This window comes from Nomia melanderi, chromosome 11 (genome assembly GCF_051020985.1).
Source record: "Nomia melanderi isolate GNS246 chromosome 11, iyNomMela1, whole genome shotgun sequence".
In the NCBI taxonomy this organism is placed as follows: domain Eukaryota; kingdom Metazoa; phylum Arthropoda; class Insecta; order Hymenoptera; family Halictidae; genus Nomia; species Nomia melanderi.
Genome location: NC_135009.1, coordinates 8,266,058 through 8,283,919, shown reverse-complemented (window position 1 = coordinate 8,283,919; position 17,862 = coordinate 8,266,058). Strand labels below are relative to the sequence as shown.

Genomic DNA, 17,862 nt, shown 5'->3' with positions numbered 1-17,862 from the left:
CGCTCTGTATTGTTCCCGCCGCGGTTCATTTGTCACGTGACGAGCCGTGGCCTGTGTAAAGCATAATAAATGGAGGGCAACCGTGTCACCGTTACGCGCGAGATTCCCCCGGAAATTCGGGAGTTCGCTTTTAAATTGGAATTCTTGCTCGCCAGAGTTTAAAGGGTCGTTCTGGTTAAAGGTCGATTTATTTTATCTGTTTCGGTCCTCGGAGGCATGAACTTTTCAGAAGGCGTTGCGCAACTTTTACAATGAAATTCGACAAAGTTCGCCCGATGGGAACTACCGAAGGAGCGAGGGGCTGGTACTGGTTTCTCGTTTTGCTTGGCATGCGTTGCCACGAATGGCGTTATTGAAAACGGGGAGACTACTTGTTCGACGAATCTGACATTTTCTGAATTCTCCTGTGTAAGCAGTAAGTGGATGAAAAGAATTGAAACTATAATTTGTATTATTATATGTATTATTATATGTATCAATGTTGATAATTAATATGACGAAAAAAAAGAGATCTTTCTGTATATTCATTTGTTTCTGTATTCATTCTTTTTCTATATATTCGGAATATCTTTATATTCATCGCCAACGCAGTCGCTCGAGGAACACGTATCGCTAAATTCAAATTACATTTCATTTCCAGTCGACGAATTCATTTCCTTCGCCAAAGAAAATTGCGAATATCGCTTATTTTGCGGTCCGTGGGATCAGAATAATCCTCTCACTTTTTCGACTCCAATGAGTGACTCGTTCTGCGCGGTATACAATGATCTCCAGGTGTCACGTGCATCAACAAACAAGCCTTTAGGCGCCGCACGCAATCAAAGAGTTAATTAGAGAACCTGTCGTTTGAAGTCAGACAAGATACGTTGCATTCTCTCATCATCGTAATTGAATTTCCCGGTGGGGAACGGCAAGATACATAAAGTTTTATGCTGTCAACATCGAAACATCGGATCAGCGTTCATAAATCAGCGCTCGAGATTGCGAGAATCCTTTTCTGGCGATTGCGTATGAAGCATTCTCCTCTCTTGAATAATAAATTTTGGGAAACTTGTGATCCCGGGGGAAAGATATATTTTGATTTACAGATCGGAGAGAATAACAGCTCGTTTCAATGAAGCGTCAGTTAACGATAAGTGGCTCCGCGTTTGATATTGTTATTACTCAAAATAAACGGCTTCTAGGAAACACTGACTCCTAAGAGTTATAACAAATTCCCTACTGTCCCATTCTAAGTTGCAGATTATTCAGAAGTGTAACAACCTCTCTATTGTTCCTCTGCTACGCAAAACTAGTACAGTTTCCTTATTGTTCGACCGTAAACCACTGATTACGAAGCACTCTATCAATTCATATATACAGGTTGTATATGTGAATCTAAATATATAATAATTAAGGAAGGCTACAATTTTGTTCCTTAAAGTTAGAAGAAAAACGAAGAAGAACTTTGCACTATTTGATAGGTTTTATCATACTACAATACCAGTTTTTTCAGAAATGCAGTGATGCAGTTTTAAAGTGCAGCTGGACTTGTTTTACATAAAACTCTACGCTTTCTTTCATATATCCTTTCTTTGCGTCATGTTACGTAAAAAAAGTTTAAGATATTATCATTGAAAATGAAATATTCTTCGAGGTATTTTGCTATAAAAATTCAGTGTTTTACAAATACTTTGTCATATTGGACTTACTACCCTGCCATTTTCCTTGCTAACAGCGTTTTAGTGAACATTTTCATTTATTGTCATCAGTTACTGTTGACTCGTACGTCTAGTGTAAAACGCTAAACAACGTTAAATCGTGAAAACCAACAATTTCCGACCATTTAAAATGATCTTCTCCTACGCCGTAACAATATCAATGACCGCGATGAGTTACAAAATTCGTTCACAGGCCGAGTGGTGACCGTTCTACGCTGGAAACTCGCGGAATTCCAGCACGATCCTTCGAAACTATTCGCGGACCGGCGAAATTTCGTACGACGGATCTGCGGTCAGGTATTGTATCCTCTGCGCCAACTTCCTCGGAATTCCGCGGTGTTTGCGTTTCGTTTCGCTGTGGACACAGCACACCTTTAAAAACGGGAATGCCAGTGGATACAGAGAATTTGTTTAAATTTTGGCTACATCTTTCAAACGAAATTATTATTTGTTGGTACCTGATTAAAAGGAAGCGAGGTAAATTTCTAATTAAATGAGCGAAATTATTCTAACGTACTATCAATTATATCTTTGAAGTTAATTAGAAAATTCTGATTCCCCACAAAGGTCCAGATTATTAATTAAACTGCGAGAACATAACAAAGGTCCAGATTATTAATTAAATTGTAAAAACATAACAAATCTGACGCGTATCTTGTTGCAATATAATTATTTCCTCGCGTTAATAAACTAGATTTCATAATCCATGAAATTTCTGCAGCGTTCTATATTCTCATGAATGCCTCGAAGAAGGAATAGAAATAAATTAACACTACAATTACCGAGCATTTAAATCAACGTTTACAATTTTTTTCATAGAAATTATAATAATGCCATTAGTAAAATGTCTTTCAATATCTTGATCAAGCATCAATTTCTTCAGTAATCCTTCAAAGAAGCATCTACATCTTTCCAGTTATTGTAAAAGTACAAATCAGGAATGTAATTTCATCTATCCAGTTGTTCCAGTGTTCAAACTCGCCAGGAAGAAGGAAAAACCTCGGGAATCTTTTTATCCAGCCATCGGACGAAACGTTTTACAGCGTTTGGCAAGCGGTTAACGCATAAAATGTACAGTAGAATGTTTCCAGGGGTCGCGTAATGGCGGTGGGCGTATACGAGGGGAGAGGATTTCGTTGGTAAGTAAATTCGAGAGTCCCGCAGGAGAGGCAGGGACAAGTCGAAGATAAAAGGGAACTTTGAAGTTCGGAAGGCAAACGGGAGTTTTAAAGGCGATTCAAGATGGAACCGGCGGTACGTAAAAGTTTATCGTTCCGTTGCGAGCTTCGCGGGCAGCGTTTCACCAGCCCCGGAATCGATGCGAAACTTCTAGTTCCAGTTGAAGACGCGGACGTTGAACGTTTTTATCCCTAGCTTGTTCCGTTTGCGAACGGCTCTTTGAAGAGCCGACAGGCACGCCACGTTTGGCGAGCTACCATGATTTCGGATTTTCGATGAAAGCCACGCGCCGCGACAACTTTCCCGAGATTTCCTTTGACACTCGGCTAAAATTCGAACGCTTTATTGTACGTTTCTTATAGATCAACGTTTGATTGTCCCTTCCGTCAATTAAGGAACTCGGATTTTATCGAGGAAAAATGCTGGTGACTACGAGTCGATTTAATCGTTTCGTTAACACTAAACGTACCGACAATTTGTATATATCTATATCGTTTATAAAATAAAAGTAAACAAGTTAAACGATAATTAATTTTGATTGAAAACAGAAACAGAAATAATAAGGGGTTTGATTGAATGTTAAACGAATGAAGAAAGCGGAGAATTTTTAATGAAATTTTGAAACCGGTCATTTGACCGTTCGCGGTGCGTTTAGAGTTAAGTTTGGTTCTCGAGTGGAATAGAGGCTTTACTGAAATTTATAGAATTCTTCAATGAATTTTGAATAATATTAAATATAAGTGAATAGTTTATGAAGAAAGAATATATTTATTTAAATATCCGACCGCGAGGAGAGTGAGAGAAGGGGAAACTCGAGAATTACGAATACAAACGATGAAAATACGAAATTAACTTTTTAATGTATTGTGGAAAATCAATATCCATTGAAGGAAAACGGACTGCGGAATAATTTGGGTTTTAAAGAGACCGTTCAGTGGACGATTATTTTTATTTGGATTTTCGTTTCGTTGAAACGAGTACAGCGCGCGGTGCAACAAATTCCGAATATCGCAGACCGATACAAGGTACGGTGGCTGGAATTTAATAGCTCACAGGGAAAAAAGAAGTGAGCTATATTAAATTGGCTCAAAGTTTCCCGGGTTATAGTAATATCCCAGCTTCACCGTGGGTGCAATATCGACACGTACCTCCATATAATGTCCAGGTTATTCGGTTCGACTTCATTCCCTTCCGTTCTGGCTCGGCCAGTTTTTCCCGTTAATTCAAAAACCTATTATTTCAATCGCGAAACGGCCAACATAAGCAGGAAAGTCGATAATCCGTGCGAGCCGATCGAACTATTTTTATTTGTTTCGCGCGGCGACGTTCGAGGTATTACGAGCAGCCCGTTGTAATCCGGCACAGGAACAATATTAGAAAATACAGTTGATTAATCTTTGATTTTCGCTTTTATTAAACCTTCGCGACCCTATGTCCGAACGTCACGCGCTGTTCAATTTCATTTTGACGACCGATGGCGGAACCCTTGGACGTTTAATATTTCTTGAAGAATTATTTCCTACGAAAGTTGGACACCAGCGCTACAGACTAAGAACCTCCGAAGGTGTTTTCAGCGAGGAAACAACGAGATTTCTATTTTCAAGAATTCCTGAAAGTCTTCAAATCTTGTTGTACCTAATAGAAAAAGATCGACAACAAATATCTTTTCATCCTCTATAAACGAAAGATTACTGACGGAGCAGCCAGATGTCCAATGCTTACAATGATAAATACCATTTTCATAGAAAAGCTCAACAATCTTAAGCCTTGTTTTTCAGCCTCCAAGAAGAAACAACTGCCAACAAATCCGAACATCCGCTTTTCCTAGAATTTCCCAAAAGAACGAAGCCTACCATTAAAACCCAGAAACATCCAAGAACCTCCTCACCCCCGACAAAGGAAACATCGCAGAAGCAACCAGGTGTCCACTAAATTACCAACAAATCTCGCTTGCTCTGAAAATATCTTGGTACAAAAGCGTGGTAAGATTTCGTGCAGTTGGCCGTTCTCTAAAGAACGAGCCGCCGTGACCAACGAAGCGAGATACGTGTTTAGTAACGCGTCGAGATCTAAAGTTTCTACAAAGCCCATCCGTGACCGGTGCAATCAGGCGAACGAGTCGAGATCGTGAAAGCGTTAAGGCCCACCACCCCGTGTTTTGTTCTACGTGAAGGTGTTAAAGTGTAACACGTTTTCGTCTACAGAGCAAACAGTACTCACTGTCGAACAAGATCAGTCTCCTGGTTACCACCCTGGCTTCCAGGGTGTTTGGCCTACACGGCTTTTGCTGGTCCCCCGAATTCGGGGCCGCGGCCGTGACCGGCACGCTGCCGGTCGTGGCCGTGCCCTGATTCGATTGCGGCTCACCGCTCGGCGATACCGCGCCATTTGCACTCTGTTCAGTCTTTTCCTTCTTCGGCTCTGCAACAGAAAAAAAAAAAATGTTCCAGACCAAACCGTCAGACCGATCGGGACGCGGTTCCGTCGAACGAACGCGCTGCGAACCGTGTCCAATTAATCCTAAACCTCCGTCCGATTAATTCGTTGTTCTTCCCTTTTCGTCTCTCCGTTTTGTCTTGCCATTTTTTTCCGATTTTTCCGTGTGTATTTCGAAGAGGTGATCACTCGAGCGGGAAGCCGCAGACGTTTCATCCGTTATCGAAACGAGTCAGAGCGGATCGGTGGATCTCTGTCCATTCGTTTCTAATCGATTCGCGATGATCTCTTCTGAATCGATAATACAAACGTTTCGTGTGGAAGAAGATTGTGTGCGGAATATTTAAATTTTGGGAATGAATTTTTATCGTTGTATTCTTATTGTTTTACTGGGAAAGATTGCGAGAAGCCTGGCGCCGACAACATGGCGGCTTCACTCAGTTCGCCAAGGAACAGTTACTTCGAAGTATAAAGTCGATATTTAATTCATTGTTAACGTTCAATCAAAAGTCTTTGGGATACACCCTTTGTATATTGAAAGTATGTTCTTTTTTAATTACCCACTATGCTCGAAACTTTCTTAATTTAGTTCTTGATTGCAATCACTGCCACTCCTTATTTTACGCGGGACTGGGACAAAGAAAACAATTGCAATTTCGTTTAAAAGTTACTTTTGCATTCGTCCATTTGCTTCAATAAATATCCTTGCTTTAATTAGTTAATTAACAATTGTAACAATTGGTTAGTTAATCGCACTGTCAGCTGCGGCAAAAGTTCTATTTAATGGAAGAACGAACCTAGCGGAGCTCTCTGTTCATTTTCAACCGCGCGTGTATCCTACTTGTCAACGGGAAATTACATTGGTTAAACAACACCGCCCGAGGTCTTTCGGAACCGTTAAAAAAGTTGAACGTTTCTTCCAGCATGTTATTTCCCCCGTCGTTTCATTCATAACTGGGTTTTCACTGCGTGTCCACGGGTCACGTTCGCGAAACTGTTCTGCGGAATTGCGATCTCTCTCTCCACGAGGGGGCGGGATGGATAATAAACTCCTCGCGTTCAGGACTTTCGCGTAAATCATGATTTACGCTCGTTCGCGTCCTCGCGGCAAATTTTATTGGCCAGAGAAAAAAAGAAAGAAACACGCCGCGAATCGTGTTCACTGCGTTTGTTCTAATCAGCCTTGTCCTCGCTCCATTTGTCATCGTTTCCGGTTAAAAAATGTCCACAGGTCTTTCGTTCGTATTTTATACGTCGCAATTTGAAGTTATATTTATACGGCGTGAATACCGTAATTACGAGAAACCTTTCTATTACTTTTGTCCATCGTTTGCAGGTATACACATATTCAACAATAATGTATAAACGAGGTTATAAATCTTTTTTCTTTCTCACTATTTTAAATATTGAGTAATTTTCTTTTGTATAAACTGAGGAGTCTTTTCTAATAAATCTGCAATGTAACTTAATTATCTATCGTAACTTCCATATACAAATAATCAAACTATAGATCTTTATGCAAAATTATTAAGAACACAGTTAGAAGAACAGAATTACGGTGGGAAACAGATATTCCTACAAAAATTCTTTCGATATCTTATATGTTTCTTCGCATCGCGTACTTTGATTATTTCACTGGTTAAGCTGATTTTTGTGTTATTTATTATTTATGCACTGCGAATATTTATGCATTTATGGGAGATTTGGAAATGCACAATTGTAAGCAAAGATTCGCATTGTATAAGTAATAAGTAACAGAAAAATAAGCTTGATCGATGAAACAATCAAGGAAACAACAAAGGAGGACATCCTACGAGAAGTGTATTAGTTTTACCATTTCAGGAAACAGTGAACTGGTCCGAAAGCGTCCTAAAATAAAAAAGTGCAAGCGTGTTGCGGCAGCGAAGACGGATTCGTCACACAGCGACGAAATCGTCCGGATAGAAATAAATCGGTGGATCACGGTGCCAGAATCAGGGGTTCAGATCGTTGACCATGCCGCCCCCGGGCTCTGTTACGCGACGCCCGCGCGTGGAACGTCACTAGCTCCGCTGACTAACTCTTCTGTTTTCGCGCTCGGGGAAATTTTTGCGACGAGCGTAAACACGCGCCGCGGCCGCGCGTTCCTCTCGAACTGTTGAATTCCGTCGGTCGACGCGGGAATAAAAACATCCTCCATCCTTCTCCATCGCCCAATAAGCGGTTCAAGGATCGACCTTGGCTTTCGAAACGATTTTCGGGATGGACAGAGGGAAATTTACGGGTTTCGGACTACCTCCACCAGAGTTATTCCGTGATAACATTTTCATTAATCTGAACACTGATTATATTTGCGATTTAATTGCATCGTGATAAAAGAAGTATGGTACTTAGAATTTATTCGACGATCGGCGATTATACACGGGATTAATAAATTGCCGCTGGAATTAACGAACTAGTAAAATTGCAAAGGTATTTTTCTTGAGAAATTGTTAAGTAAATCAATTTCTTTATACAAATAGAATAATAATAGTTACGTAAAATCTTGAAAAATTATTCTCGTAATTTATACAATATAATGGAAGTAATTTATATGTTTGGTAGTTTCAGTGTTAGTGAATACATTCTTTGCTACGAACGCGATGTTATTAAGATATTATGAAAGTAACGGGTTAAAGAATGGTTTCTAGGAGAAGAATGAATAATAGACATTTGAATAATGATGATACCGCGAGAAATGTCACGTGAAATTCTGTCGCATGTCCGGTTAAAGTATTCTCGAAAGTTGACTTCTGTCAAGTTGGCCCGACCTTCGGCCTCTCCACAATGTTGACGTTATTAGTAACGTCGACGCGGATACCGACATTCGGAATTCCATTGGCACTATTCCAAATCGTCGCCGAGGAACCCCGAGCAAAAGCCAGCTGCATGTATCACGCTACCCACGAGCCGACGAAAATCTGATTTCGCGTGGTGATCTGTCAGCTGACGGATTTCCTCGCGCGGGACTCGTCCCACGGGGCGAGAAAAAAATTACAGCGTCGCGTCCGTCCATGGAATTCGCTCGTCTTTCTTGGTAATTCTTAAATGTTTCGTAGACATCCCGAATAAACAAGTCACTGAATCATTACACTGCGGATCTTTACAGAAACCCTGAACAGCTTGTAAAACATAAAATTCCCAAATTCCCGTCCAAATGCTTTATGATTCTTTTTTTCTTAATACGTTCGCGACTAGTGTCACATATTTGTGCGATGTGTCTTACGTGTGTATGTATTTAAAATCCTAACACGTGATTTAAGGTATAGAAAGGTGACACCATATTTTTCCTTAATTTTATTTGCATTTTACGAAGACGGTTTCTTTCATTTAATGAAATATTGTAAACTCCTCAATAACAATGTCATCTTTTACGAAACTCTGCAGCGTAATTAGAATTCTCAAAAGCGAAACGTTCTAATCGATACAACCTTCAATGCAATCGCAGCGCAAGGGGTCAAAGAAGGGCGAGAATTTGGATGAACAAGTAGAAAATACAAATCAACAAACAGAAAACGTGAGAACTCCTCTAATCCTCTTTTCAAACATGCTAAGAAACAAGTAACCTAATTAATCCATTACCTCAATAACATCACACGAGACCCATGACGAACATTTCAAAATTAACGAACATAAATGTCATTCAATTCCCCTGACTTCGAACAGGACATTACTTTTCTTTCCATTAATCTGCACGATTCACAGTAAACCTACAGACAGAACATGAATCTTTTTTCTAATAAATTCCCAACGATAACCAGCTCCAACAACCACAACTGCGCTAGTAAATCGTCGAGGAAGGGGTTAAATAATTCCTCCGTAATAACGAAACCACTCTGCAAGATTAAGCTACCAACTCCGACACAGGAAGGTGACATACAAGCCAATATATATGTTAAGCTCGCGTTTCAAAGATCACGGCCGATGAATAATTCTCACCTCGTAGAGCGCGCCGCTATTTATAAGAGGAAGCCCACCTATCCGACGCGTCCGTTGGATTTATGTATCAACCGGCGCGAATCGATTCGCCGATCGCCGCCAAGGCTCGAAACCCTTCGGATCGCGTCTCGATCAGATAAGCCACGTCGGTGATCGAGATCGACGGTTTCCCGTGAACCGCGAGTCGTTCCGCGTGGACGGGACGCGCGGGCCAGACTGTTAGAAGCTAGAAACGCGACCCTGCTTAAAATAGCATGGACAGAGAAACGTCGGGCGGATTGCGCGACGAACACCGACGCCGACCTTCTCGACGCGCGTCCCTCGTTACCCCAGATTCTTCGTTGTCATTAGCCGCGGAGAGACAACGGACTCTCGCGCCGCGATTTTATCGCGCGTTCACTCGATTTTCGGCAAGGACGCCCGAAGGGAGCTCTCTTCGGTGATTGCCCCGAACCACGGGTCCACTTAAATGATGCTAATAGGAATGTTAGGTTGCGAAAGTAATTCTCACGGCGTTCGTATAATAGTCTTCTATAGATCGTGTTTATGGTTTTGTTTCTGTTCGTAGCTGGATTTAATCTAGATCTAGAGATAATTCAATGCATTCGGATCGTCGTATTTCGGACGATGTACATAAAAGGTTAACAGAAAGTTTCTCGATATTTTCTTGTTTATGAGTTTTATTTAAAGATTGCCCGAAGCAAACAGTAATTGTTATTTTACAATTGCTGAAATAATTTTCTATTCGTATATAGGTAATTGATACTAATGGGAATAATAGTCTCCTATCGATTGTGTTTATGGTTTTGTTTATATTCTGAATGTAACTGAAGCTAATACAAATTTAGAGATAACTCTAAAGAGTCATCGAAGAGCAATAAAATGGTCGTGCTTCATTCTACGTGTATGAGAACTTAATAGAACGTTTTGCAATATTTCCGTGTTTATAACTTTTTTTCTAAGGTTTGTTTTAGGCAAACAATAATTGTTATGTTACAAGATTGATCAGAGTTACTAAAATAATTCGCGGCCTATTCGGAAATAATTTATATTCCTGCGAATATTAGGTTGAGAGAATAAATCTCACAACGCTCGTGATTTGTCACCGCTCATGTTTATGTTTTTGCCATTGTGCAAAGTGATAATGCAATAGAACCTAACCCAGACCTATACATAACTCAGAACACTCGAACCTTCGTATTCTGTTCTACGTCCATCCAAGATCAACAAAATGTTTCTCAACGTTTCCTTCACTATAACTTTTTTCTTTCAACCCTTATATTAACAACAAAACTCTTTGGGTTTATTCAAAGACCAATGTTAAAATATTTTTGCATAAATTTTTATTTTTGAAACATAAATTGACGTACAAGTGATCAAAATATAGCCGGTGGTATTTTGTAAAATTTTCACTCAATCTAATACTAATTGTTATGTTACAAGACTGATAAGGGTTATTAAAATAATTTAGAGCTTATTTATAGCTGGAGTAATTCGGAACAATTGCCCTGTCTTTCTACCACTCTTCTTTTAATTTATTTTTGCTTCGCATCAGATAAAATTTAATTTGGACCGTACACTCTTGTATAATTGACATTTTTCTATTTACTTTCGCCGAATGATTAACGGAATTCAGTTCGGATCATGTACTGTTGCGGAAATAACTTTTTTCCATTTACTTTTAGTCGATGGTCGAAGAAGTTCGTTGAACTTGAACTATATTTCTGCAGAATTCATTTCTTTTCCTATTCAGCCTTCCTTGGGGGTTGATAAAGTTAAGCTTCGACTAAGCATCGATGATAATTGATTGGTACTCAATTAAAATGAATGGAAGAGATGAAAGAAAGAAAGGAATTGTAATACGATAAAGTCGGAGCGCCACTGTCAAGCGAAACAATAATAAATGAATATAATTAGAAGCCGAACAACTTTATTTTTGCGTGTAGCTACATCTACGAGAAGTGTTGCGAGAAATCATTCGCGGTTATGTAAGCGATCACGAATGAATTATGTCATCATGTAATAATACAATACAAGGGTTTCGAAATCTGGCGTTAATAACAATACAAAGACAAACGAGAGCAAAAGAGAATCTTCCAATACTCTTTTTCACAAAATAAATCCGATTAAAATCCAACTGAAACGTTCCGAAATGTTACCATTTAACATGTTCACGGCCATGAAAAACGTCAGCGTTTCATTTATTCTTTTGTGGCAAAGAGAAAGATGGACAACTATTAATTATTTGATATTACAATTCTCACGTTACATTATTATCTACTTATTTACGCTATTGAACATTTAACTCTGACATTAGACATCTTACAAATTCTGATTGTTTTCAAGTAATTTGAATGCCTTCTTAATCAGGGTAACGTGTTAATGCCCAATATCCCGAAGATAAATTCTATCGAACAAGTACGACGTCCGTCAACACCAATTATCGTACAAATTATAATTGTTTGCAAGTCAGTTGGAAATCCTCGTCATTGTTGGCGTGTTAAATTCCTGTCAACACCAGTTATTTCACAAATTATATTTGTTTCCAAGTAATTTGGAAATCCCCATCATCTGTGACGTGTTAAATTTCTGCCAACACCAGTGATCCTACGAATTACAATTGTTTTCTAGTAATTTGGAAGCTTCCGTCACCGATGACACATTAATACTCAATATCCCGAAGACAAATTCTGTCGAACAACCACGATCTCTGTCAACACCAATTGTCCCACAAATTATAATTGTTTTCAAGCAATCTAAAAGCTCCCGTCACCGATGGCGTGTTAATATTCAATATCCCGAAGATAAATTCTGTCGACCAGCCACGATCTCCGTTATTCCCTTTCTTCAGTTCGTTTCGAATGATTCCCTCCGCGATACGCAGCTTCCTGAATCTTAACGCGAACCGTGTATTTTCACCGAGATCATTTCTCTGCGCTCGATTAGTCTCAAGCCAATTTCTTCAGCGCGGTGTTTAAGTGACCCAAGAATTTATGGTAATTGATTTATCGACCGGGCCGGGTGCAATGTCCCCGTAGCTGCAGTTCGAATAATCCAGCCCCGCGTAAATCTGTCGGCCGCCGCGAGAAAACACGCTCGAAATAATTCAGGAACGGCAGAGCGGGCTGTACGCGCGACAACTTTCTTGCCGTAGTCGTTCGAGAGGCTTTCGAGAGTCAGCCGTGTCCAATAGGAAAGTTTTCCGAACGTTTCGCCATCGGTGCAGCTGGGCTTTCGTTAGGGGGTCGAAGACGCGGCGATAGAGTAAGGATACTTTCACAGCAGAGCTGAGATGAAAGTTAATAAGAACGTCGATCAGGTCGCAATGGGTGACACGACGAGCGATTATGCAGGAGAATTATTATTATCTTGGAGCTCTGTGATATAGAGAAATTTTCAATTAATACTAGAACCCGTACCGGTCAAAATAGCAGATTTTAGTCTCCTTGTTTTGCAATTATTAATAATTTGAAAGTATTCGACGTCTGAAATGATTTTGAAAATAAATAGTTTCACTTAAATACTGTAACGAATGTCTGAAGAGATCGGAAACAAATGTATTGTTATAATCTTCATAAGATTACAAGCGTTATGAATTATTATAGCTTTGCATGGCGGAAATTTATTTAGAAAATACATTTACCTCGAATCGCAATAAATGTAGTGATCAGGTCAAGCTAATTATACTGAGTTTTATAAGCGAATCAGTCGCGAAAATGATTTTTCGATGTAGGCGAAAATGATGGTGAAATATGAGAAAAACTTTCTATTGGACGTGTCTTATTACAGAAAAGTTGAAATGACAACTTTTTAGATTGTGAACGCTTCGAATTAACTTTCTTCTCGGACAAATAAGAAAAGAGCCGAAATTTGCTCACTGTTGCCGCTCGAGAAATTCCGCGGTCGCGTTTTCTATGCCAAGTGCAAAGATGCACCTGTGGAAGGCTCGGCGAATGCATCAACGCGCGCGCACGCACGCCCGCACGCATCTCGACATGCAACTCGCTGCGTCGCGTGCACGGTCTCACATCCCGTGAGTTACGTGCCAAAACCGGTGGTCCTCATTTGTTAACCAGTTGCTATTCGATCGTTTGCTTCCTAATTAGATTGAGAGGTAATCCGTGAATATTTAGATTGAGATTAATGGAATGAGGTGGCTAAAAATAAGAATGGGCTGGTAGATCTCTCGAAATAATTTGTACGCTCGATTTACTCGATGATGAACAGGCGGAGTATACATAGGTATACGCGTTTATGAGAACTACATTATTATTGCATTTTCATATTACTGCAATTATTGCAACTTCATTACAATCTATCGCTCACTTCTATCACCCACAAATATCATATCATATAATTTTCTATATATTTCAAAACATTTACACTTAGATGCAATAAAAGAAAATAAAGATCGCAAAAAGCTGAAAATTAATAGAATGAACGATCTCCAAAGGAAGCAACAAACTGTACAAAACGTACGCTAAGAAAGTTGACAAAATTTACAATTACATAGACAATTAAACTGTGTGACTACGATTAGAAAGTTAATATATGTGCCTTAATTGTCAAACGACGAGAAATTAATTAGCAGACACAAAGGAGACAGTGATAAATTTTTTACCAGCTTGTTCCATAATTTATCAAGCTGCCTAGTGGAAGCAGACAGTATTGGTCAGACGTTCGGTGAAAAATTCATCCGATCAACGTCGCGTGTTCACCGCAGTGAACCATTATAACGAAGCTGGTGTGGCATCGTCGCGCATAAATAAAACCGGGCGTTCCTCTGACATGCCATCGACGTCTCGTTGGACTCTTTTCTCGCGCACAGGGAAATTCGGCAGTGTGAGCGGGCTGTCACGGTGCATTATATCGCGTTGCCGTAATATTCAGTTATCGTGGTTTATAATAAATGACACCATCCCGGAAGAAAGGCGGAGCATTCAAAATTATTTCTTCATCGGCGCCCGACAGCTGAGGCATTCGAAATTAATTATTCTCGGGAACTGCATTATCACAGCATTATTCCATGGCTTTGGAAAATTAAGAGCTTGTTTTCCCGTCAGCTATTTACTCGGATATTGATTGATTCGAAGCGGTTTCAGAAAAAAGGTAACTAAATTTATAAATCATGCATTCCTTGTTCATTTATTCTCATTAAAATGAAAACGATCAATTATTGTAGACGAGCTTTTATTGAACATTTGGAGTGTCCTGCATTGCGAGGATATTAAAACTTTATTTCCTTTTTTCGATATTTGTACCAGCTATTTCAATTTCGCACAGTTTTGTTAAAAAATTTTTGGCGACTGTACTTTTCGATTTTATATATCATTCTAGAGTTAGTAATGCCGTTTTCCTTCTTTTTTGAACACCCGCAACAGCTCCGTTCGACGCGAAATCGACTTTTATCGCTTTGAAATGATCGTGACGCGTTCACGAAGGCATTCGCGCGTGTCTTTATCCGCTCGCATTAAGAGACCGTGACATCACCGTTCGAAACGGCAACTTAAAATCCGCTTAAGCGTATTTTCAACCATAAGACATTTGTTATCACGAAATCAGATTATTATCGAGAATGCTATAAACTTATATCCCGTAAATATCCCATAAACAAAAGAAAATCCACAGTTTACTTATTATAGTCTTTAATTTAACACTTAGCCAACCGAATGGTGAGATCTCCCACTTTCCTCTTAGTAATACATTGCCATAGATTTTTTGTAAATTTTTTTTTATTGTTATTTAGTGAGACTTGAACTGGGAATATCTACAATTCAATGAATACCTTCCTTGCTGTTGTGAAACACAATTTTCAATAAAATCTGTTGAATGACTTCAATCAAAGTTTATGAAAAAAGTTGTAGTTATAGCATTTTTTAAATGATTGCCTAAGTGTTAATATCTAAATGACAGTTCAGTGAAATTTTCCTGCAATTTTGCAACGAAAATGAAAAATCCCGGTGAAGTCGTATAGAAATGAGATTTCCGACGTGCTTTTAATGTCCCACATTGCCGGCGGAGTGTTAATTGGAATTCCGTTCTGAAATATCAAACGTACGGAGTGTCCTTTAACGAAAATATCAAGAATTCCCGCGGCGTCGGTTGTTTCTTTTCCCGAGGATGTTAAAACATCGTGTACAAGATGCTCGCGACACGTGTCCGCCCGTGTTACGGATTGAAAACACGTACCACCCGGTACACAATAGCGTGTTCTGTCTTTCGGCGGCCGCGGGAGGGAAATTGAAATCACCAGGAGCGCTGACGCTCGTTTATTTTGAGCGGAAGCGACGGGCGTGCATGACAAAGACGTCTCTGTTGAATCGCGGCTGGAGCAGATCGCATTCAGACCAGTGGAAATGTTTTACGGATTGTGCGTGGTTTATGAAAAATTTTGGGGAACGTCGTGCACGCGAATGCGGTTCATATAGTCGAGGAATTCTAGCCAATAACCGAGAAACAAGCTGACAGTGCAAATTGACATCATAAACACGCAAATAATATTTAGAAAACAGACGGCGTGAATGAATCTGTGGAAAATTGAACGTAGAAATGAGTATCTATTTGTTGTAGGTTTCTAATGTGCGAAAAGGATAATTTTAATTAGTATTAATTTAAAGATTCATCAACTTCTTTTAAATACGCATTTAAAATATATATTTGTACCCGTGCTTGATAAAGTTTGTAGCTGTGAGTTCATAATATTTTATATTCAATGAAGATTGAGAATTCGTTTTACTCTATTTCCAGGTTATTCCTGCAATAAACTTCTATAATTCTGTTATATAATATTTCACCTATTTTCCCTTACAAAGAAGGTTTGTTGAAACGTCCTTTTACTCAATTTGTATTTAAAGAAACAAGAATCATTTATTTTCTGCAAGACCTACACGACAAAAATCTGTAACTTCGCCACACTGCTTGAAAAATGATGAAGTTTTGTGGCCCTATCGAGTATGTGCTGAGTTTTAATCATGTGAACCAACATTCGAGAAAATAGGATTCATAATTGGAGTGTCTTTGAAGAGAATGATTTATGAATACTGAATGCGATAGGGCCTGCGTAAATTGAAGCTTAAGGTTCACGTGGCACGTAACCAAAGTGGAGCAGTGTTTAATTAGTATTAGTAGATGGTACACGCGAGATGCAGATGTATTCGTTGTTTATCCGAGAAATTCGTTCTCGCGTCAGACCGCTGGACAGAATTACTAAATTTGTTACGGCCGTTGTTACGGCGTGCAAGCTGATAACCCGACGTCTGCTAAAACTTAACTCTCGTTGCGGGAATACCGGGCGAATTAGCTGAGCGCGAACATCACTGGAACTTCTACGGAACGATTCAATTTATCCGGCAAGTTGCAGCCGTGTACGTTTCCCTTGTTACACCTCCCGATTATGTTGTCGGTTTTATTGCAAGCAAGACTCTACTCTTCTCGTCTCATGTGCATGCAATTATCTCGAAATGCGAGTCAACTGTTCCCGCGAATTCATTCCCGAGAATGAAAAAGGGACGATTACAGTTCCTCCGTGGCTTGTAATCGTAAATTAAATTTCGAAGTGTTTCAAATGATATTTTTAGTATGCACTATTCGGAAGAACTTGAAACCAGAAACAATACAGTATTCGATATAATCAATACTATCGTTTAATGAGATATAATCGTAATGAGAAGAGGTTTGTAGTTGTAGAATCTGCATGGATTAGATAACTTGCTTTATATTAAATTTATAATATACGTAAATTCAAAATTTTGGGAATGTAACTGGAAAGATAGTATTACGACGGAGAATAGCTTTTTCGAAAAGATATTATAAGAAGTACTGTATTTTGGATATTTTATATATTTCTCTGTGTCCCATGCATTCATGCACTTCGAAATTTCCATAAACGCACACGAGTCTGCAGTTTAACACGTTGAATGCCGTGGGGGTCACTGGTGACCCCCAACTAAATTGAATCACTATAGTTCACTCAATTAAACGATGGTTATTTGAAAACATTTCTATATTACGAATAATGCTACCTAATACGGTGACATTCAGATAGATCACCGTGCAATAAGAATAATGCAATTCAATCAAATTATTTAATATCATATTTTTTTCATTTTGTGTATTTTACAGTATGAAATCGTGCGGCATTCAACGTGTTAATGACAAAAGAATATCAAGCTATTATCAGTAAGATTCCAAACGACCGCGAAATCACTGAAACCCCAAAAACAAAGAGAAACAACTCCAGCTCATCGATGTTATAATTGATTTTTTAATGGAACCGCATACCGTGCGTTTAATACGAAGAAAATTCTCCGCGCTATTATCTCGCAACCGTTTCTCCCGCCGAACAATTCCGCCGAAAGCGATTTTCCCATCCATCTTTACATTTTCTCGTTGCACTGTTCGCCGTGAAAACGGTTTCACGATCGATCTATCCGATCGTAGGACGTAACAGGTCTGCCCGGTGATTTCGGAAAAATGAAAACGCCCCGGTTATAAATCGATTATACCCTTTTCAGCGAACGGGATTGCCGTTGGCCACCGTTTCTTTCGTCTTCAAAGGGCGGTCCGCGAACGAGGTCGATGAAAATGAAAA

The 17,862-nt window shown here is 39.4% G+C and overlaps 1 protein-coding gene across 11 annotated transcripts in view; it reads right to left on the bottom strand.

Annotated features, from left to right (window-relative positions):
* The window catches only part of LOC116430585 (phosphatase and actin regulator 2), a 333,735-nt gene that overhangs the window by 28,192 nt on the left and 287,681 nt on the right, over positions 1–17,862 (bottom strand). For 10 of the 11 annotated variants that reach the window (XM_076372288.1, XM_076372290.1, XM_076372291.1 and 7 more), the window contains one exon: positions 5,100–5,300. The exons of the other annotated variant lie outside the window; for it this stretch is intronic. In XM_076372288.1, the coding sequence (XP_076228403.1) occupies positions 5,100–5,300 (201 nt within the window). The remainder of the gene's footprint in view (positions 1–5,099; positions 5,301–17,862) is intronic. 11 annotated transcript variants of the gene reach the window in all.